The sequence below is a fragment of the Mesoplodon bidens genome (assembly GCF_964165515.1).
Source record: "Mesoplodon bidens genome assembly, chromosome: 6".
In the NCBI taxonomy this organism is placed as follows: domain Eukaryota; kingdom Metazoa; phylum Chordata; class Mammalia; order Artiodactyla; family Ziphiidae; genus Mesoplodon; species Mesoplodon bidens.
The window spans coordinates 108,151,591-108,172,845 of record NC_138162.1 but is presented as its reverse complement, the minus strand read 5'-3'; the positions used below and the strand labels follow the sequence as shown (position 1 = coordinate 108,172,845).

Sequence of the window (21,255 nt, the reverse complement as noted above, 5' to 3'; positions counted from 1 at the left end):
AGAGATTAAGAATTATTTTTTTTCTCTCCATGTAACTGTTTACTCTTAAAATTAAAAACATTTAATTACGTAAGCATAAACACACAGATAGATACACATGTTCCCTGAATTCTGAAACTGTAAAAAGATTAAAGAAGAATATAAACTTATCAGGATGACATTAAAATTCATCTAGGAAAATGTATGAATAGACCCCCCAAAAAATGTCTGGAAAAGAACTATAATAAAGTGAGATAAAAAAACAGAGAGTCGGGCTTCCCTGGTGGCGCAGTGGTTGGGAGTCTGCCTGCTAATGCAGGGGACACGGGTTCGAGCCCTGGTCTGGGAGGATCCCACATGCCACGGAGCAACTAGGCCCGTGAGCCACAACTACTGAGCCTGCGCGTCTGGAGCCTGTGCTCTGCAACAAGAGAGGCCGTGATAGTGAGAGGCCCGCGCACCGCGATGAAGAGTGACCCCGCTTGCCACAACTAGAGAAAGCCCTCGCCCAGAAACGAAGACCCAACACAGCAAAAATAAATAAATTAATTAATAAACTCCTATAGAATATTACTTATAAAAAAAAAAAAAAAAAAAAAAAACAGAGAGTCGAGGAATAGACTCATATACAAGTGAAAATTTAGTTTCTAATAAAAGTGTCATGCACAATTGGTGAGGAAAAAGATTATTTAAAAGACTATTTAATTATTTCAACAGTTTGGGGGAAAAAGTGGGTCCTTCCTTCCCTTATTCCCCAAATAAATTCTGAATAGATCAAAGATTTAAATGTCAAAAGAAATGATCCTTAAAGAAAAAAGAAAATCCTTAAAGTTGTCAAAGAAAGCATGGGGCAGTTATTTATAATCTTGGATTAGGGCAGGCCTGGATGTCTAAGCAGCTCATCCAACCTAAAAGCCATCAATGAAAAGACATTTATTTATATGCATACTAAAATTTAGAGCGCTGTTATAGTGCTTAATCTGGGGGCTGAGAAGAGCAGAAGCAAAGTTTGAGAAGGAAAGAGTTCTGGGATTGAACAGGTAAGGATTTCCCTCTGACCAGCTTGTGGGTGAAGCAGGGTTAACAAGAAAGGGTCAGAAATGCCAGAGAAATGAATTTCATCTTGGTCCAAAGGCCTTTTTGGAGATTGGAGTAGGGAAACATAACAAAAACAACATTTTAGACTAGATAATCTAGAGACGGCATGAAGACAGAATTTAGGGGTGCGGGGATACCCTACAAGGAGATTCCTGCAGTATTGGAGCCCATTCCTGCCCAGCTTTTGGTGGGGTGACCCTGACTAGCCTGTGTCTTGGGAAAGTCTCCCAGGGTCTACGTTTCTTTTAGGTAAACTGAGGCAGCTGGTCTGGCAGCTTTCGACAATACCTGTTTTAACCAAGGTCCTGTAAGAGCCACGGAGAGGAGCCAGATGCCCACCTCCGGTAGAACTTTCTAGGTTGAAGGGGTGGGTAAAAGCCCTTCAGAAGTCCTGGCCTGGGAGAAGTGGCACCTGCCACTGGACATAGGACCACCCTGCCAGGTCCCAGGTGTCCCCCATCTGTTCATGCCTCCTCAATTTTTCTTGACTGCAATATCTCTAGAACATTCTTTTCCACCGAAAGGCAGTGTCTAGGTACCTCATTGGGGCTGGCCTTCAAGACGTCCAGCACGAACTTGTAGATCTGAGGGTCAGGCTTGGCCATTCCGATCCTGCATGACTCAATCAGGAAATCGAAGTGCGGCCTGAGCTCACACATCATCTGGGCCAGGCTGCCTCTCTGGGTGCTGTCATCCAGCCAGACGTTGGTGAGGATACAGGTTGTAAATCCTGAGTGAGAAGGTACCAGTGAATAGACCAGCTATAGAACTTTGCTCTGAGAAGCTCCGGGTAGCCCACAGGGGGCCCCAAGATGGGGCCAGGCGGGGTTCTGCTCACTTACATCAATCTCCTGATGTCTGGCTTCTAAACTGACGAGTTAGAAAAGCACCATCGTTACCCATAAGCCCCTCCCGGAGCAGACGCTAGAGCCCCTAACGGTGTGCGCCGAGGGCTTTCAGATGGGAACACTACATCCCTTCATTTCTTGCAATCGTAGAGCAAGAAGTTGTGACATTCGTCAGCTCATTTGATCAGAGTTTTGACATTCATCAGCCCATTCGATCCTCACACCTTTGGGGCAGGCAGGGCAGATCTTACCATCCCACTTTTACCAACAGGAAAATGGAAGCTCAGACAAATTATAAGCTGCCCAGAGCCGCAGAGTGCAGGCAGAGCTGAGGCAGGCCCAGAAGCCCACCTTTGGACCGCCACTCCAACCCTCCTCTCAGTCTACATTGCTGCAAACTCTGCTGGACCACGCTTCAAAACACCTGCCTTGGCAGAGGTGGTGTTCCCATTTCAAAACTAGAGAAATGCAAACAGAGACAGCATTATCCCCTGCCTAACCAGACAGGACAAGAACCAGGAGATGCTGGAAACAAGACAAGGAGAAGTCAATGGACAGACCCTTTCCATGTAATATGAGTGGGAAATATGGACCCATATTTGGACATAGGGATGTCCAAATACATGGACATAGGGATGTCTCAGCCACAACCAGGTAAGGCTGCTGATAAGTGGGTAGGATGACCTCAAACATGCCTGTGACGAAGAGCTGGGCTCTGCCACTAAATAAATGCCTAGTCAAGGAAAATCAACTGAAGGAATTACTAACACATGTGAGTATAAATGTGCCTGTCATTGAATTCAATGCACATTTAGATGTATTCTGACCTGACCCTCCCAAGGGTTCTGGTGTGGTTGGGTCAGAGAACAGCCAGTATCAGATCCTTACCCTTCTTTTTGAGAGTGAGAGCTGCCTGAAGCATGGGGTTGTTGACCTTTCTTGCTGCAAGCGCCTTGCCAAAGATCTGATTTACAGAGAAATTCTCAGGGAGGCAGATTCCAGAGTCCTCAGAACATTTCCTGCAGTTTTCTTCCATGAATGGCATCCACTGTGAAAGTGAATTGATGAGGGATTGTCAACTGGTGAAACCACTTGGAAAAGCTTTGGGCAGCATTTACTGAATCTGAACACATGCATTCCCTGTGATCCAGCAATTCCACTCCTGGACACATACCCAGTGGAAATGTCTACATATGTTCACCAAAAGACATGTACAAAAATGTTCATAGCAGCACTTTTCCTAAGAACTGCAAACTAGAAACTACTCAAATCCCCGTGTTAGAGCTGAATTGGGTCCCCTACAAATTCATGTTGAAGTCCTAACCCCCAGGACCTCAGAAGGTGACTGTCCTTTGGAAAGAGGGTCTTTAAAGAGATCATTAAGGTAAAATTGTGGTGCTCCAAGGACAATGGTGCTTCAAGGACAAGGGACGACCCTGCCTGTAAAAGTTGCAGCATTACACCCCCTACAGGACTCTGACTCGCTCTCCTCACCGTGTTGTGATGGTTACGAAATTCCTGAGCCCACCTGGGCAACTGCCCACCTGGGCAACGGGACCTGTCCCAAATAAGGAAAGGCACCTTGCCTGTCCCACTCCACCCTATAGAAGGAAGGTATATGTGCCTCGACCAATCCGTAAATGAAATTTTCACCTCAGACCATTCCTTTGTTTTCTGGCTATAAAAACTGATTAATAGCACATGTTTGGGCTCGACTCTCCCAGACTACTAGGAAGTCAGCCTGCCCACTGTTCAGGCAGCCACTCCTCCCTCTAATAAATTCTATCATCTTTACATTCTGCCTTGTGTCTGGAAATTCTTTTCCAACCTGCATTCGGACCATGACAAAAATGAGGTCGGGGGGCCCTAATCCAATCTGACTGGTGTCCTTATAAGAACAGGCAATTAGGACACAGACACACACAGAAGAAAGAATGTGAGGACACAAGGAGAAGTCAGCCACCTACAAGCCAAGGAGAGAGGCCTCAGAAGAAACCAACCCTGCCCACACCTTGGTCTTGGGCTTCCAGCCTCCAGAGCTATGAGAAAATAAATTTTGTTGTTTAAGCCACCCAGTCTGTGGTATTTTCTTATGGCAGCCCTAGCAAAGGAATACACCCATTAATAGCAGAATGGATTGTGGTATATTTATACACTATCATAGTAGCACTCTTGTCTCGTACATAATAGTCCCGAACTAAAAATTACCCAAAAACCCATCAATAGCAGAATGATAGAGAGCCCAGAAAAAAAACCCACGTGTCAATTAATTTATGACAAAGAAGCCAAGAGTACACGATGAGGAAAGAACAGTCTCTTCAATAAATGGTGTTGGGAAAACTGTATAGTCACGTGTAAATGAATGAAATTCACACCACTTCTCCCTTTCCTTACCTTCTGACAATATTACTGCAGCTTTTTTTTTTATTGATTCACGCTTCAGTAATGTTTATCCCCAATGGTATCATTACAGTTTTCATTCACGAGTTGCCAAAACATGTGTGTGTGTGTGTTTGCGTGTGTGTGTGTGTGTGTGTGTGTGTGTGAGAAAGAGAGAGAGTTCTAAAGTGACCACAATTCACTACACTCCCCACACTAAGACCACACTTGTCTTCACTGGCAAGGTGGGCTTTGCTTTCTATTATGATGGGTCCCAAGTTCCCTGTTAGACTGATAGGTGGCTATAATTCATAAATTAAAAAAAAAACAAACAGACTGCTTTATCTGTGTGCTCATAGAGTAGATTCTCAATAGCCTTTCTTTTCCGAGGCACTAATTGAGAATTGAAGTGGTTTTAGACCCTGATTACTTTATTTAAAAATAATCTCCAACTACACTTCAATTTAAAAAAATCGAGGTTCTAGAAACAACAATAACTACAGTTTACTGAGCACTGATTACGTGCCAGGCACTGTGCTAAGCACTTTTCAAGCCTCATAACAACCTAGGAGACGGAGCATGTTATCGATCTCATTTTACAGGTGGCAAAACTGAGACTTTGAGGGGTTCTGTGACTTGCTGTGCCCACATGTCTGTAAGTGAGAGCTATGATCCAAATCCCGACATCAGATTCCCAAGTCCACCCACTTTATAGTTAGTAATTAACAAAACTTCCCCTGACACAGTGGCCCTTGTCTGAAAATAAGTACTCTAAGGATGACTACTATCAAGAAAACAGAAAATAACAGGTTGGCAAGGATGTGGAAACACTGGAAACCTTGTGCACTGTTAGGAGGAAAATGTAAAATGGTGTAGCCACTATGGAAAACACTACGGTGGTTCCTCAAAAAATTAAAAATGGAAAACTACCCTATGATCCAGCAATCCCACTTCTGGATGCATATCTAGAAAAACTAAAAGCAAGGTTTCAAACTGATATTTGTACACCCATGTCCCTAGCAGCATTAGACATGATGACCAAAAGGAGGAAGTAACCTAAATGTCCATCGATAGATGAATGGATAAACAGAATGCAGTCTATCCATACAATGGAATATCATTCATCCTTAAAAAAGAAGGAAATCGTGACACAGGCTACAATATGGATGAACCTTGAAGACATCAGGCTAAGCAAAATAAGCCAGTCACTAGAGGACAAATATTGCATGATTCCAGTTATATAAGATATGTATAGTAGCTAAATAGAGGCAGAAAGTTCAATAGTGGTTGCCAGGGGTTGGGGAAAGGAGGAATGGGCAGTTGCTGTTTAATGGGTATAGAGTTTCAGTTTTGCAAGATGAAAAGAGTTCTGGAGCTGGACGGTGGTGTTGGTTACCCAGCGTGAATATACTTAACACTACCGAATTGTATACTTAAAAGTGATCAAGTTGGTAAATTTTATGTGATGTGTATTTAACCACAGCTTAAGGGGGGGAAAAAAAGAGCTACTCTGGCTGCTATAATTCCCTGGCATAGATCTTCAAGGGCTTGGAAATTTCCTAATCACTGGGGTGTGGCCCTCTGGTTGGATCAAAGAGACAATAAACAATCTTAAATGTCTCCAGCCCAGTCTTGTGAGTTAAGTGTTATAAGGGGTAAACGGGTGAGGCAGACATGGCCCTGCCCTCACGGGGCTTACGGTCAGCAGGGGAGATGGGTGTGTAGTTACAGAACACCTTCTCAAGGGGGTCCGTGAGGTGTCACCACACCTGGGAAAATGTGATCTCTCCCTTCATCACGCGGGCACTGGAACCATCTGGGCCTCCTTTCACGAAAGCTCCATTCAGAAAACCTCTGCAAGACACAAAGAAACATCAGGAACGTTCAAATGACTTCATCACAATGGCAGGTAGGGGACAGACACCTTGATTTTGGACTTCTAGCCTCTGGAACTGTTGTTGAAGCCACCCAGTCTGTGGTCCTTTGTTATGGTAACCCTAGGTGATTAATACACCTCAATTCATATCCATGTCTTATATGTGGTCCTGAGGAGTAGCAGACACAGAGAGAGCAGCTCATTGCCCTCTCACTTCCCTACATTACAAAACATAAGGTCCCATTCCACTTTCTTGATCATTTCCCACACCCAGTGGTGGCTGAGCTACCCCAGCATGGCTGGCTGGGTGACATCAGCCAGATAATGGATGGCACTTACCTGGCATGCACGCACAACTCTGAATCCCTGGCCGATTTTAATAACCCATCACCACATCCTATACCACTGCATCCAGACACTGATTTATGATTCTTCTTAGTTCAGTGTTCCAGGCAAATATTCACAATGGACTGGAATTGGCAACCCAGTTAAAAGTATTTACCATTCCCATGTTAAGAGAACAAATATCTGGGAGTTTCATATCTGATAACAGTCAACAACCTTTTACCTGACTAACCCTCTTGCAGGTAACAATAATCAACTTTAGACAAAACATTAAAAAAAAATATCCCTACTATATGTAGCCTTGCTCAATTTTCCAGCATCAGCAGTGGCTTTGGCACATCTTTGCCATCAGTTGTATTTTTTAAAAAACAGCATTGTTAAATTATACTTACGTAACACCCAATTCACATGTTTTCAGTGTACGATTCAATGACTTGTAGTAATTTTATAGAGGTGTGCAAATATCACCACGTTGCAGCTTTAGAGCATTTCTATCACCTCGAAAAGATCCCTCATGCCTTTCCCCAGCTGCCGTCCAATTTCAAAGAGCAATATACAGTTCAACTCAACAATCTTGCATTGAGGACCGAAGGTATCAAGGCATTGTGCCAGATGCCGTGATATAAAAATGGAAAAATTTGGATCTATTCTTAGGGAGCTCACAGGAGAACAAGGGAGGCAACATATAAACAAATAACTATTACACAGTGGATGAGTGAGATGGAAAAGCAAAGGGAAAATGGTTTTTTCTGCCTGAAGATTAGGGGCTGATAAAAGAAGAGGAAGTGAAGGAAGAATACAGCTCTAGAGGAAGGAGATGCCAATGACTCTATAGGACAAAAGCCGGCAGTATTTTTTAAAAAAGAAGCAATTTGAGGTAAGTTGTTGGCATTAAAAAGCATGACTTTCAAATTTTAAGGTTAATAAAAGCAGTGAACAGTGAAATGGCTATTACAGAAAATGAAATCAGTGAATCAAAAGACCCACCAAATTTTCCAAGAACAAAGAGTAAAATGATGAAGCAATTAAAAATAATGTGCAAAAAGATAAGACCTATGGAGACCAAATTCCTTCAATAAACAAGAAAAATCACAGAAGGAAAGATCAGGGAAGCAATAGTCAAAGGAATAATGGGAGAGGATGTCTCTGGGCTGAAGAAAAATCTGAGCTCTCAAATCAAAAGTGTTCGCCAAACACCAGGCAAAATTAATGAAAAAAGAACCACAGCAGGCACAGGGTAGGGAAACGTTTCAATTCCTGGGATAACAAAGTATAACAGACAACCTTTTGTGTAGAAAAACAGATTATACACAAAAGCAAAACAATTCAGACTGATAACAGCCTATTCTGCAACTATAAATATAAGAAGATTGTGGAGTAATACTCATGAGACACTGAGATAAAAAGATAACAAGAAACAATACCCCCCAAATCTATCCACAGACAACTTACTTTATGCCCAGTGAGGCTCCTTTGTTTTAGAGATCTTGGTTGATTTCAATAACTGACTAGTTGGGTCATTTGGTTTTTTCTCTTCCCATGCTTTAAAATTCCTGCTCTTGTTTTAAATTCACCAATAAAGAGTGAGCCCACAAAACCACGGTGGCCCCCACCATGATCCCCAGTAAAAGCAGAATTCAGGCCCCTGTGCTCACTCTCCTCCTCACGTCCTCACTGTGTGGCCCTAGGAGTGCTGTGTAATTTCCAGGTCTTGTAAGTAACAAACCTTTACTTTTTCCCCTGATGACTACTCCTGAAGGGCGTCTTGCAGTCACAGTAAGAACCACAAGGACTGGTCCGACCACAACATTGATTATTGATAAGCTGAGAACCACACAAATCACTTTCAGACAGGTAAAACTAATACAATAGTTTGCTATCACGCCTTTCCTGGAAAAAAATTCAAGAAAGACTTCTAGTCAACTTAAAGATAGATCAAAATAAAAATCTTGAGAACAGGAAAGAGATGGTTTAAAAGAAATGATAACAAACAATTGGAAATGAAATTTTAAAAAAATATCATTTACCTTAAAATTAAACAAAACAAAACAAAAATATATCTAATGAAAGAGGTTTAAGACCTCTACACTAAAAACTACAAAATTAAGAGAAATTAAAACCCTTGAAAGAGATTAGTGGGGGACCTTCAAGATGGCAGAGGAGTAGGACGTGGAGATCACCTTCCTCCCCACAGATACATCAGAAATACATCTACATGTGGAACAACTGCTACAGAACACCTACTAAACGCTGGAAGAAGACTTCAGACCTCCCAAAAGTTAAGAAACTCCCCCACGTACCTGGGTAGGGCAAAAGAAAAAAAGAATAAACAGAGACAAAAGGATAGGGATGGGACCTGCACCAGAGGGAGGGAGCCGTGAAGGAGGAAAGGTGTCCACACACTAGGAGCCCCTTCGCGGGCGGAGACTGCGGGGGGCAGAGTGGGGAGCTTCGGAGCCGCGGAGGAGAGCACAGCAACAGGGGTGCGGAGGGCAAAGCGGAGAGATTCCCGCACAGAGGATCTGTGACCAGTCCGAGAGCCTTGTCTGCTCACCCGCCGGGGAGGGCGGGGGCTGGGAGCTGAGGCTTGGGCTTCAGTTGGATCGCAGGGAGAGGACTGGGGTTGGCTGCGTGAACACAGCCGGAAGCGGGCTAGTGCGCCACGACTGGCCGGGAAGGAGTCCTGGAAAAAGTCTGGATCTGCCGAAGAGGCAAAAGACCATTGTTTCGGGGTGTGTGAGGAGAGGGGATTCAGAGCACTGCCTAAACGAGCTCCAGAGACGGGCGCGAGCCGCGGCTGTCAGCGCGGACCCCAGAGACGGGCATGAGACGCTCAGGCTGCTGCTGCCGCCACCAAGAAGCCTGTGTGAGAGCACAGGTCACTATCCACACCTCCCCTCCCGGAGCCTGTGCAGCCCGCCACTGCCAGGGTCCCGTGACCCAGGGACAACTTCCCTGGGAGAACACATGGCACGCCTCAGGCTGGTGCAACGTCATGCTGGCCTCTGCTGCCGCAGACACGCCCTGCATTCCGTACCCCTCCCTCCCCACCGCCCCGGCCTGAGTGAGCCAGAGCCTCCGAATCAGCTGCTCCTTTAACCCCGTCCTGTCTGGGTGAAGAACAGATGCCCTCAGGTGACCTACATGCAGAGGCGGGGCCAAATCCAAAGCTGAGCCCCAGGAGCTGTGCGAACACAGAAGAGAAAGGGAAATCTCTCCCAGCAGCCTCAGGAGCAGCGGATTAAATCTCCACAATCAACTTGATGCACCCTGCATCTGTGGAATACCTGAATAGACAATGAATCATCCCAAATCGAGGAGGTGGACTTTGGGAGCAACTGTAGACTTGGTGTTTGCTTTCTGCATCTAATTTGTTTCTGGTTTTATGCTTATTTTAGTTTAGTATTTAGAGCTTATTATCATTGGTAGATTTGTCTATTGATTTGGTTGCTCTTTTCTTTTTTTAAAATTTTATAAATATATATATTTTCCTCCTTTTTCTCTTTTTGTCAGTGGGTATGGGTACACTTCTTTGTGTAATTTTGTCTGTATAGCTTTGCTTTTACCATTTGTCCTAGGGTTCTGTCTGTCCATTTTTTTTTTTTTCTTGTATAGTTTTTAGCACTTGTTATCACTGGTGGATTTGTGTTTTTGGTTTGGTTGCTCTCTTCTTTCTTTCTTTTTTTTTTTTTACTACTTTTTTCTTTTTAATAATTTTTTTATTTTTTATGTTAATAACTTTATTTTATTTTATTTTTCTTTCTTTCTGTCTTTTTTTTTTCTTTCTCCCTTTTCTTCTGAGCTGTGTGGCTGACAGGGTCTTGGTGCTCCAGCTGGGTGTCAGGCCTGAGCCTCTGAGGTGGGAGAGCCGAGTTCAGGACATTGGTCCACCAGAGACCTCCTGGCCCATGTAATATCTAACAGTGAAAGCTCTCCCAGAGAGCTCCATCTCAATGCTAATACCCAGCTCCTCTCAACGACCAGCAAGCTACAGTGCTGGACACCCTATGCCACACAACTAGCAAGACAGGAGCACAACCCCACCCATTAGCAGATAGGCTGCCTAAAATCATAATAAGGTCACAGACACCCCAAAACACACCCCCAAAAAACACCTGGACATGGTTCTGCTCACCAGAAAGACAAGATCCAGCCTCATCCACCAGAACACAGGCACCAGGCCCCTCCACCAGGAAGCCTACAACAACCCACTGAATCAGCCTTACCCACTGGGGGAAGACACCAAAAACAATGGGGACTATGAACCTGCGGCCTGTGAAAAGGAGACCCCAAACACAGTAAGTTAAGCAAAATGAGAAGACAGAGAAACACACAGCAGCTGAAGGAGCAAGGTAAAAACCCATCAGACCAAACAAAGGAAGAAGAAATAGGCAGTCTACCTGAAAAAGGATTCAGAGTAATGATAGTAAAGATGATCCAACATCTTGGAAATAGAATGGAGAAAATACAAGAAATGTTTAACAAGGACCTAGAAGAACTAAAGAGCAAACAAACAGTAATGAACAACACAATAAATGAAATTTAAAATTCTCTAGAAGGAATCAATAGCAGAAGAACCGAGGCAGAAGAACGGATAAGTGACCTGGAGGATAAAATTGTGGAAATAACTACCGCAGAGCAGAATAAAGAAAAAAGAATGAAAAGAACTGAGGACAGTCTCAGACACCTCTGGGACATCAGTAAATGCAACAACATTCGAATTATAGGGGTCTCAGAAGAAGAGGAGAAAAAAAAAAGGGACTGAGAAAATATTTGAAGAGATTATAGTTGAAAACTTACCTAATATGGGAAAGGAAATAGTCAGCCAAGTCCAGGAAGTACAGAGAGTCCCATACAGGATAAATCCAAGGAGAAACACACCAAGACACATATTAATCAAACTATCAAAAATTAAATACAAAGAAAAAATATTAAAAGCAGCAAGGGAAAAGCAACAAATAACATACAAGGGAATCCCCATAAGGTTAACAGCTGATCTTTCAGCAGAAACTCTGCAAGCCAGAAGGGAATGGCAGGACATATTTAAAGTGATAAAAGGGAAAAACCTACAACTAAGATTACTCCACCCAGCAAGGATCTCATTCAGATTCGACAGAGAAAAGCTTTACAGACAACCAAAAGCTAAGAGAATTCAGCACCACCAAACCAGCTTTACAACAAATGCTAAAGGAACTTCTCTAGGCAGGAAACACAAGAGAAGGAAAAGACCTACAATAACAAATCCAAAACAATTAAGAAAATGGTAATAGGAACATACATGTTGATAACTACCTTAAATGTAAATGGTTTAAATGTTCCAACCAAAAGACATAGACTGGCTGAATGGACACAAAATCAAGACCCATATATGTGCTGTCTACAAGAGACCCACTTCAAACCTAGAGACACATACAGACCAAAAGTGAGGGGATGGAAAAAGATATTCTATGCAAATGGAAATCAAAAGAAAGCTGGAGTAGCAATTCTCATATCAGAAAAAATAGACTTTAAAATAAAGACTATTACAAGAGACAAAGAAGGACACTACATAATGATAAAGGGATCAATCCTAGAAGAAGATATAACAATTGCAAATATTTATGCACCCAACATAGGAGCACCTCAATACATAAGGCAAATGCTAACAGCCATAAAAGGGGAAATCAACAGTAACACAATCATAGTAGGGGACTTTAACACCCCACTTTCACCAATGGACAGATCATCCAAAATGAAAATAAAGAAGGAAACTCAAGCTTTAAATGATACATTAAACAATATGGACCTAAAACTGACCATTTTAACCACTTTTAAGTGTACAGATCAGTGCCATTAAGTACACTGTTGTGCAACCATCACCACTATCCATCTCCAGAACTTTTTCATCTTCCTATCTTTTTTTTTTTTGTGGTACGCGGGCCTCCTGCTGTTGTGGCCTCTCCCATTGCGGAGCACAGGCTCCGGACACACAGGCTCAGCGACCATGGCTCACGGGCCCAGCCGCTCCGCGGCATGTGGGATCCCCCCGGACTGGGGCACGAACCCGTGTCCCCTGCATCAGCAGGCGGACTCTCAACCACTGCGCCACCAGGGAATCCCTCATCTTCCTATCTTTACAACCTAAAATTTTGTACCCATTAAACAGTACTCCTCTTTCTCCCTCCCAGCCATCATTTTAAATCAGATTATATTGCATACATTTTGTAACCTCAGTCATCCAGAAAACATTAGTTGTATATGAAATTTAACCTTACACTGTTTACTATAATTGTTATTAGTGATGTTTGCACAACTGAACTCTTGAGACTCAACCATTATATCTAGAATTCAATCGTTGTCCCCCAAAGGGATTCTTCACCTACTGAATACATACATTCATAGCTAATAATGTACAGCTGACTCTTGAACAACACTGGGGTTTAGGGCACTGACCCTCTGCAAAAATCCCTGTATAACCCATAGTTGGCCCTCTGACTACGTGGTTCCTCAAAATCCTTGGATTTGACCAACCTCAGACAGTGTGGTACTGGAGTATTCACTACTGAAAACAAACAAACAAACAAACAAACAAACCAATGTACTAGTGGACCTATGCAGTTCAAATTTGTGTTGTTCAAGGGTCAACTGTATTAGGCAAAGGAGCTGGAAGCAGCAGATTTGTCTCATGATAAAACTGGAAGCAAAGTAATCTACCTGCCTGGGGAAAGTTCTGGTGGGAGTGAGCATGAGAGGCTGGAAGGAAGGATGGTTAAGTAAGCTGGCTGTGGCCGTGTGGGGCAGAATGTTATTACTGTTTCCACCCCAACTGGCCAATAGCAGGTGGGTGTACTGCGATTCAGTCCTGACACTACCTGTCCAGAGTTAGCGCAGACCCCACAGGTTAAAGGCAAGTCTTCCACAGACCTGCCCTCACGTCAGACACCAGCTGCAGTCTCAGGGGTTCTCCAGGCCACCTGTACTTCTGACCATCTGGCTACACATTTGGGGGTTCCCACAACCCTCCAGTTCTGATAATTCACTAGAACAACGTACAGAACACTGAAACGTGTTACTTACTTTTAAGTTGTACCATTAAGTTTTATTTTAAAGAATACACAAGAGGCAAGGTCTGTGAGGGCGCACAGAGCATCTGGGCCCTCTCCCCATGAAATCAGGGCACATCATCCTCCTGGCAAATTGATGTGTTCACCAACCAGGAAGCTCCACTGAGCCTCAGTGTCCAGAGATGTTATTGGGGCTTCATGAGGCATGATTGATTAACTCATTGGCGACATGTTTGAACTAAATCCCCAGGGTTCTCCCCTCCCTAGAGCTCTGGCAGGTGCAAAGTTTCAAACCTCTCATCACAGAGATTGGTCTTTCTGGTGACCAGCCCCCATTAGGAAGCTCTGCAGAACCTCCCACCAAGTGAGTCACCTCATTAGCATAACAAAGACACACTGATCACTCAGGAAATGCCAAGGGTTTTTAGAAGTTCTGTACTAGGAACCCAGGACAAACACCAGACAAATTCATCATTATATTGATATGAAAAACACAGGTAGCAATGAACATGTCTGCTGACAGAAAAGATTATGTTAACAGTATGAGTTACTATATATGCATATTAAAAAACCAAAAGTAATCTTAAGGAGAACTAGAAACAAAATGTATCAGTAAGAAGACTAGAAACAAGATGTTTCCCCAAGGGAAGCTGGAAGAAAAGAACTTGATCAACCCAACTAAAGATGGGAAAAAGAAGGGAGAAAAAAAGAAGTAGCAGAAGAGATGGTAAGTAGAAAACATAAAACATCATGGTAGAAATCAAGAATTCCTAGAAATCAAGAAGAAAGTGACAATCCAATACAAAAATGGGCAAATGGTATAAATAGGTAAACACCAAAGGAAAAAATACAAATGGCCAATAAAAATGAACAGTGGAGAGGAAAATGCAGACTGATACAAGGTAATGTTTTTCCTTCATCTGACTGGCAAAAGTTTAAAAGGGTTGGGACTTCCCTGGTGGTGCAGTGGTTAAGAATCCGCCTGCCAATGCAGGGGACACAGGTTTGAGCCCTGGTCCGGGAAGATCCTACATGCCGTGGTGCAACTAAGTCGGTGAGCCACAACTACTGAGCCTGCAAGCCACAATTATTGAAACCTGCATGCCACAACTGCACCTAGAGCCTGCGCTCTGCAACAAGAGAAGCCACTGCAATGAGAAGCCTGTGCACCACAATGAAGAATAGCCCCCGCTCGCCGCAACTAGAGAAAGCCTGTGCGCAGCAATTAAGACCCAACACAGCCAAAAATAAATAAAGAAATAAATTTATTGAAAAACAAAAGTTTAAGAGGATCATCTCCTCTGCAGGGAGGATCTGGGCTGGCCTTCTCATGCAATGTCAGGACAGGTACAGCATTTTTTCAACAGCTTGGCAGGATCTGTCAATATTTTAAATGTAAATACATACACTTTTACTTGGCAACTCCACTTTTAGAAAACCACCCTACAGAAATATTACAGTGACATTATTTGTAACAGTGACAACTAACAAATAAATAAATGTTCACCAACAGGGAAAAATGGTTAAATAAATTATGACACTTCCATATTGTGGAATGCTAAGGAGTGGTTAAAAAGAGCAAGGTAGATCTATGTAAATGGACACAAAAGATATCCAACTGTCGAATGAAATAAAATAGTTAAAATTACATAAAAAATTAAAACCTAGAACAATATATGTTCTATGATTCTATTGTTTTTTTTTAACCTACCTGTCTACCAATCTACCTACCTACCAATCTACGCGTAAACGTGTCTGTAAATTCATATAAATAAGTGACAGGCTGACGATCCCTTATTTGAAACCTCAGAACTACATGAGTTTCAAAAGTCAGAATTTTTCCGATTGTAAAGGTAAAATGGGGGATATACCACATATTAAGTAACATCTCCAGGAGAGCCTGCAGCAGCCTTCATAATCAAACTCATTAATATGTTTACAGTGAGATGTGTGATTATTTACAGTAGTAGGTAATAAATAATGGTAATAAATAGCCTCATGCTTGTTTAGATCAGGCTTGCTACCAAATGAAGACAGGTCGGATTTTACTGCCCCCAAATTATGAAAACAAACTAAACCCTTGGTTTTGGATAAATGAACTATGTATCAACTAAGATGATATCTGGGACGGGGAGAGGAACAAGGAAAGGTAAAGAGGCACTTACATTTCCTGTGCTACATTATTCTGTTCATTTGAATATTTTCATAATAAGAATGAGTTTATGTTATCAGTTGTCAAATTAAAACCCATATGTAAAGTTAAAAATGAGGAAAGATGCTTCAGAGAGTACAGGAAAGCCCAGAGGTGCAAAAAGCAACCCCAGATCTGGGAACTGCCCCAGAAGCTCCTGGAAACATTCAGTAAATATTTCCTGAAACAGCATACAGGATATGAGTAGGAAGTCCTGGTTCTCAAATACTCTTTCTGTATTTGCTGGTCACTTGTTTCTCGTGCTCAGAAAACATTCACTGAGCATTGCATGTGGCAAGCACCTCAAGTTCTAGGGTAAACATTTTTGAAAGAAATTGACACTTGAATCATTCCAAGGGTTCAGTCGGTCCAGTGGTGCCAGGCAGACCGTCCACGAGGCTGGGTGAGAAGGTATTACATGAAGCACACGATGACCGTCTACATGTCAGATCTGGATCTCAGGGAACCATCCTGGTTCCTCCAGATCATGTCAGCCTCAGTTGCCAAGGCACCACCATCTCCAGCAAGCACACCCTCGGCGGCCTCTGCTCTGGAGGACCACAGATGAGATTGGAGCTCCCTCTCCCTCCTTCCCCTGTGTGATGCTGGAGGAATCTGCATCTCTCTGTTTCACCCCAGGTATTCAACAATCTCTCCACTGCTGCGGTTCAGCACAGCCACTAGCCCCCGTATCACCGTGTCCTCAGGCAGCTATTGACAGATGTCTGGGCCCTCACCCCCTGATCCACTCTCAGCTTCAACACCAGCCTCACAGGCTTCCTTTGTCCTCCGCTGGGTCCTGCAGCCTGGATTCTTCATCTTCATCTTCGTCTTCCATGCCAGTGACCCTGCAAACTCCTAGCTCAAGAAGGTCTCGTTTGCTTCTGTTCCAGTCTCCACCAGGCTTCACCATCTCTCCACACTGTTCGCCCTCCAGCTGCCAAACTCTCAAATCTTAAACTGGGAGCGGTGGCCTCTTTCCTCTGGCCAGTGTACTCGATCCATCACCGCAGCTGATGGTGAGCAACAATTATTTTACTGCATCTCCACCCCAACTCAACTCAGAGTCAACTGCTATCAAATTAGGTACGTGCTCAGCCTGACTTTCACGTGGGGCTACAATGCAGGCCCAGCCAACCTCCCCACTTCCCTCTCATGCCTCCCCTCCTGTCTGGCTAGGCTGGAATGTTCAGTGTTTTGTGAACTCTCCTTGCTTTCCACCTCCCAGCCTTTGCTCATGCTGTTCCCTCACCTGGAAAGTGCTCCCTTCACAGCTCTCCTCATCAGCATCCTATCAGTCTTCTCAGGGTCTGCCTCTGGTTCCTGATTCCCCCTGATCAGACCTAATCTCTCCCTCCTTTGAAGCAACTAAGAACTCTGTACCTCTTGTGGCACTGCCTTCATTTTGAACTATGGCATCTGTGGATGTCTGAGTTTTTATACCAGATAGCAAGCAAGTTGGAAATGCCCAGTGCAAGGTAGGCCCTTGAGGCTCACGGTGTGAATTCACACCTTCATGGTTGGTTCACAGACTCCATAGGCTAATAAGGTCAAAGGCATGGATTCTGACCTCCTGGGGTCAGCTAGGTTTGCTATAACCTGTTTATGGCTTCTGGGAACAATCGTGACCGTGGTCACAGGGAGAATATGTGAGTCAGTGTCACACTAGATGAACGAAATATGTCCAATAATCATTCTGAATGTGCATGAGACTTTAATAAATAAAAAGATGTATCAGGAATGCAGCTACCCACCCACGTTACATGTCATCTAATCTAACTAGCACAAAAATTTCTGGGGGAGGTGTTTTCTTATTTTAAGGCTAACACTAAGGTCTCAGTTGAGTTGACTAAGACTAAGTCCGGTTAAGCAAGGTCACCCAACGCTAAGTGTTAGAATTGAGATTTTAACCTGGGTCTGACTCAGAGACCAGAGCTCTTTGAAATTCCCCTCATCTGTAAACTTGTACATTTGTGACCTGTGTACTCACAAATATACTCTCAAGTATATTCACTGGTATACTCACAAGTATACTTGTGACTTGTATATTCACAAGTCATGTTCACTCCCACATTGACGAGGTCACAGGTACAAACGTGTCTCATATTGTAGCTTACTCTCTTTTTATGTCTTTTTTAAAAAAATTAAATTTATGGGCCAAAAAAAAAATAAAGTGAAACAACACCGTGGTTAAAAGAGCTTCCAGGAAATGTAATCAAAACCATAGTGAGATATCACTTCATATCTGTTAGAATGGTTATTATCAAAAAGACAAGCAATGATGTGGGCAAGAATGTGGAGAAAGAGAAACCTTTGTACAGCGCCGACTGGAATGTAAATTGGTGCAGCCAGAGGGATATTTTGGTATATTTCTTCCAGGCATTTTCAACATGTAGCTTTTTTCCATAGTTTCCATGTTGTATAAATAGTTGTACACTCTGGTGGGTTAGCTTTTTTGCACTTATTATAACAGATATTTTCTGATGTCACTGAAATCTCTTCCTGAATGTCACGTTTACTGGTGATGCTTCCTTGTCTACCATTTTCCAGTGCTTAGGCGTTGGGGCCGTTTCTGGTTTGCTGTTACAATGTGCAGGGCACAGGACTTTTTTCTCTAGAAATCTCAGCTTAGGTCTTTAAGATCCACTCCATTACAGAGAAGTAAGCGGGCAGCAGACAGCTCGGGGAGCAATTTCTCTTATTTTAAGAAAAGCTCTCAATATAAAGGTCAATATTGGAGTCCTTAGAGACATTTAAATAATCAGCATTCAGAAAGACAGTGGATCTAGTTACACACACTGGTACTTTAGGGTCGAGTAATTGTTTTAACCTTTCACCTAGCGCTCTCGCCCTTCAGCAATCTGAAACCAGGGCTGGGAGTCCCGAAAGGCAACTTCTCCAAGGGGTCGCGCCCCTGCCGCCCGGAGCCACCCGCGCAGGCTTCTGAGTGCAGGCAGCGGCCCGGGTCCCCTTACCTGGGCAGCGCCAGCTCCTCCTCCGCACGGTCCCAGGAGCTGGCGAGCGAGGGCAGCGCCAGGACCCCGTCCAGGTCGAACACGGCAGCACGCAGCGCCATGACTGCCTGCACCTCAGCCTTCCACCCAGGTACAGGTCGCTGCGAGGAGATGGGCGAAGGCCGGGGCGCGGGACCAGAGCGGCGGGCCGACGGGGCCTCCCCAGTCGAATTCGGCCCCGCTCCAGGCCCCTGTCCTGGCCCTGGCTCCGCCCCTGCCCCGGCCTCCGCCCCGCCCCCTGACCCGGACCTGACCACGCCCCACGCCCGCCCCGCCCCCTGTTCTGGCCCCGGCCCCCCTCACCCCTTTGCCCTGGCCTCCGCCTCGCCCCCTGTCCCGGATTTGACCACGCCCCACCTCCGCCCCAACCCCTTGTCCTGGTGCCGCTGGCGTTGCGTCCCACCGGGCATCCCTTGATGTACCCGCACCCACGGCGGCCCGGGCTCCATCTCCACCGCCTCCTGGCGCCCCGGGGCTAGAATCTCAGTTCGGCCCGGAGAGAAGGGGGGCCTGAGAAAGAGCCAGAGGCCACAGACCCTTGAGAGAGAGGGAGACAGAGAGAGAAATGCCAAAAGTTTTTTCATTAAATATTTGGATCCTCTATATTCGTTTTGGCTGTCATATCTAGTAAAGTAATAGCTTTGTTGCCCTTTTCTAGATTCTGTACATATAGTTACGGGTCTGTCACTATCCTGACCATGAGCCTCTAGTCACACTCTTCTTTGTCAAAGCAAAATGTATTTCTAGAATAAAATATCATGCTCCAGGTATTGTATGCCAACCCAGAATACGTCCATCCCAGTCTCTTGTGAAATGAAGTTCAGAAGGAATAAATGTGAACTATGATTACCCCTTTGTACAGTCTTCTTATACTAATGCTGCCTAAAAATGTTTGAGCTTTGTTTTAAACCACACTCTTGGCTCATTTGTTTCTGGAAAACCTAAGCCTTAGGAGTGTCCGAGCTCTGCTTGCAAACGGGTTGTTGGACTCTCTGTGCCTTTGTAGTCAGCTCCATGAATTAAAACATACTCCTAGCCTGATATTCCAACTTGCCCTGAGCACAGCTCAGGACATAGGTGCCGAAGACCTCCCTGCCTCCTTCACAGTGTCATCTGTGAATTTACCCAAGATATTTTCCCCCTTTAGCTAGAAGAATGTTGTAAGAGATAGATACCCTGCTGAAATCAAGAAGTACTTGATCTACCAACCATCAATCTGATCGACAAGAGAAATGAGTCTGCCTTGGGGTGTCTTGTTCTCGTGAACCAGGACCACGCTTGCTTCTCTTGCTTCATAACCTCTTCTGGGATTGTGCCTGAGACACTTAGTGTTTTCTGAGATCCACTCCTGAGAAGCAGGAAGTAATTAACAACCCCAAATGTTGTAGAAATAACTGAAAAAAAAATTCGATAGTGCCCTTGGATGACGCTGGGTGACCTGTTTCAGAACACGTTCAGTGGAGTTTTTGGAGATAGACGCTAGATTACCCTAGATTTGAAGACTGAGCCAGACTTAAAGTGAGTACACACAATAGTCGCTCAAGAAGCTGGTGATCTCAAAAGTAAAACTGAGTTTAAAAAAAGAAAGCAGGGCTTCCCGGATGGCGCAGTGGTTGAGAGTCCGCCTGCCGATGCAGGGGACACGGGTTCGTGCCCCGGTCCGGGAAGATCCCACATGCTGCGGAGCGGCTGGGCCCGTGAGCCATGGCCGCTGAGCCTGCGCGTCCGGAGCCTGTGCTCCGCAACGGGAGAGGCCACAGCAGTGAGAGGCCCGTGTACTGCAACAAAACAAAACAAATAAACAAACAAACAAGAAAGCAAATGGCAGCATGCTTATGTTGTATGAAACCACTTAAATTGAAATCTCCAGTTTAGACTTCCCTTTACCTCCACACTTGCATATGCAATTTCTTATACAGCACCTCCTCATGAATATCTCATAGGTTATCTGAAATTTCTCATGACTGAAACAGAACTCTGGCTGCATTCCCACCTCCCAAGCCTGCTCCCGGTCTTACTAAAGGGCATTCCCTTTCAGTTGCTCAATTCAAAGAACTTGGAACTGCTTCCAGACCCCTGGTTTCCAGCTAACCCCTGTGTCCTTGAACCCAGTCCCAGTGGTGGCCAGCTGGGAGACTTTCTTAAAGGCCCAGTCTGGAGCTCACTACGCCGTTCTTTTCAAAGATTTTGCAGGTTCCTAATTCCCTGTATTCAATCTCTCCCTATTTAAATTAACTAGAGTGATTTCTGTTGCCTGACTGGTGCAGTACTGTTTAGGAGTACATGTACGTGTTTGTAAAATGTAGCAAAGTGAAGAGAAAGGTCACACTGACCGAACTGGATTTTATAAATCCCCCTTAAAAAAAAATAAGAAACTTAGAATATGAGACTCCACTTTAGATGGAAATCATCTTTGGTGAAGAGGAAATTATGGAGCTGTCTTATGGACCTTTGTTTATTCCTGGGCTGTGTGTTTATTCCT

At 44.2% G+C, this 21,255-nt stretch overlaps 1 protein-coding gene across 1 annotated transcript in view; it reads right to left on the bottom strand.

Moving 5' to 3' along the window:
• The window catches only part of EPHX2 (epoxide hydrolase 2), a 60,083-nt gene extending 41,121 nt beyond the window's left edge, over positions 1-18,962 (bottom strand). Inside the window, exons 1-4 of the mRNA XM_081238058.1 lie at positions 18,735-18,962; positions 6,074-6,158; positions 2,814-2,973; positions 1,617-1,807 (exon numbers count right to left, since the gene is read on the bottom strand). Of these exons, the coding sequence (XP_081094184.1) occupies positions 1,617-1,807; positions 2,814-2,973; positions 6,074-6,158; positions 18,735-18,835 (537 nt within the window). The 5' untranslated portion in view covers positions 18,836-18,962. The remainder of the gene's footprint in view (positions 1-1,616; positions 1,808-2,813; positions 2,974-6,073; positions 6,159-18,734) is intronic.
• Between the last annotated feature and the right edge of the window lie 2,293 nt (positions 18,963-21,255).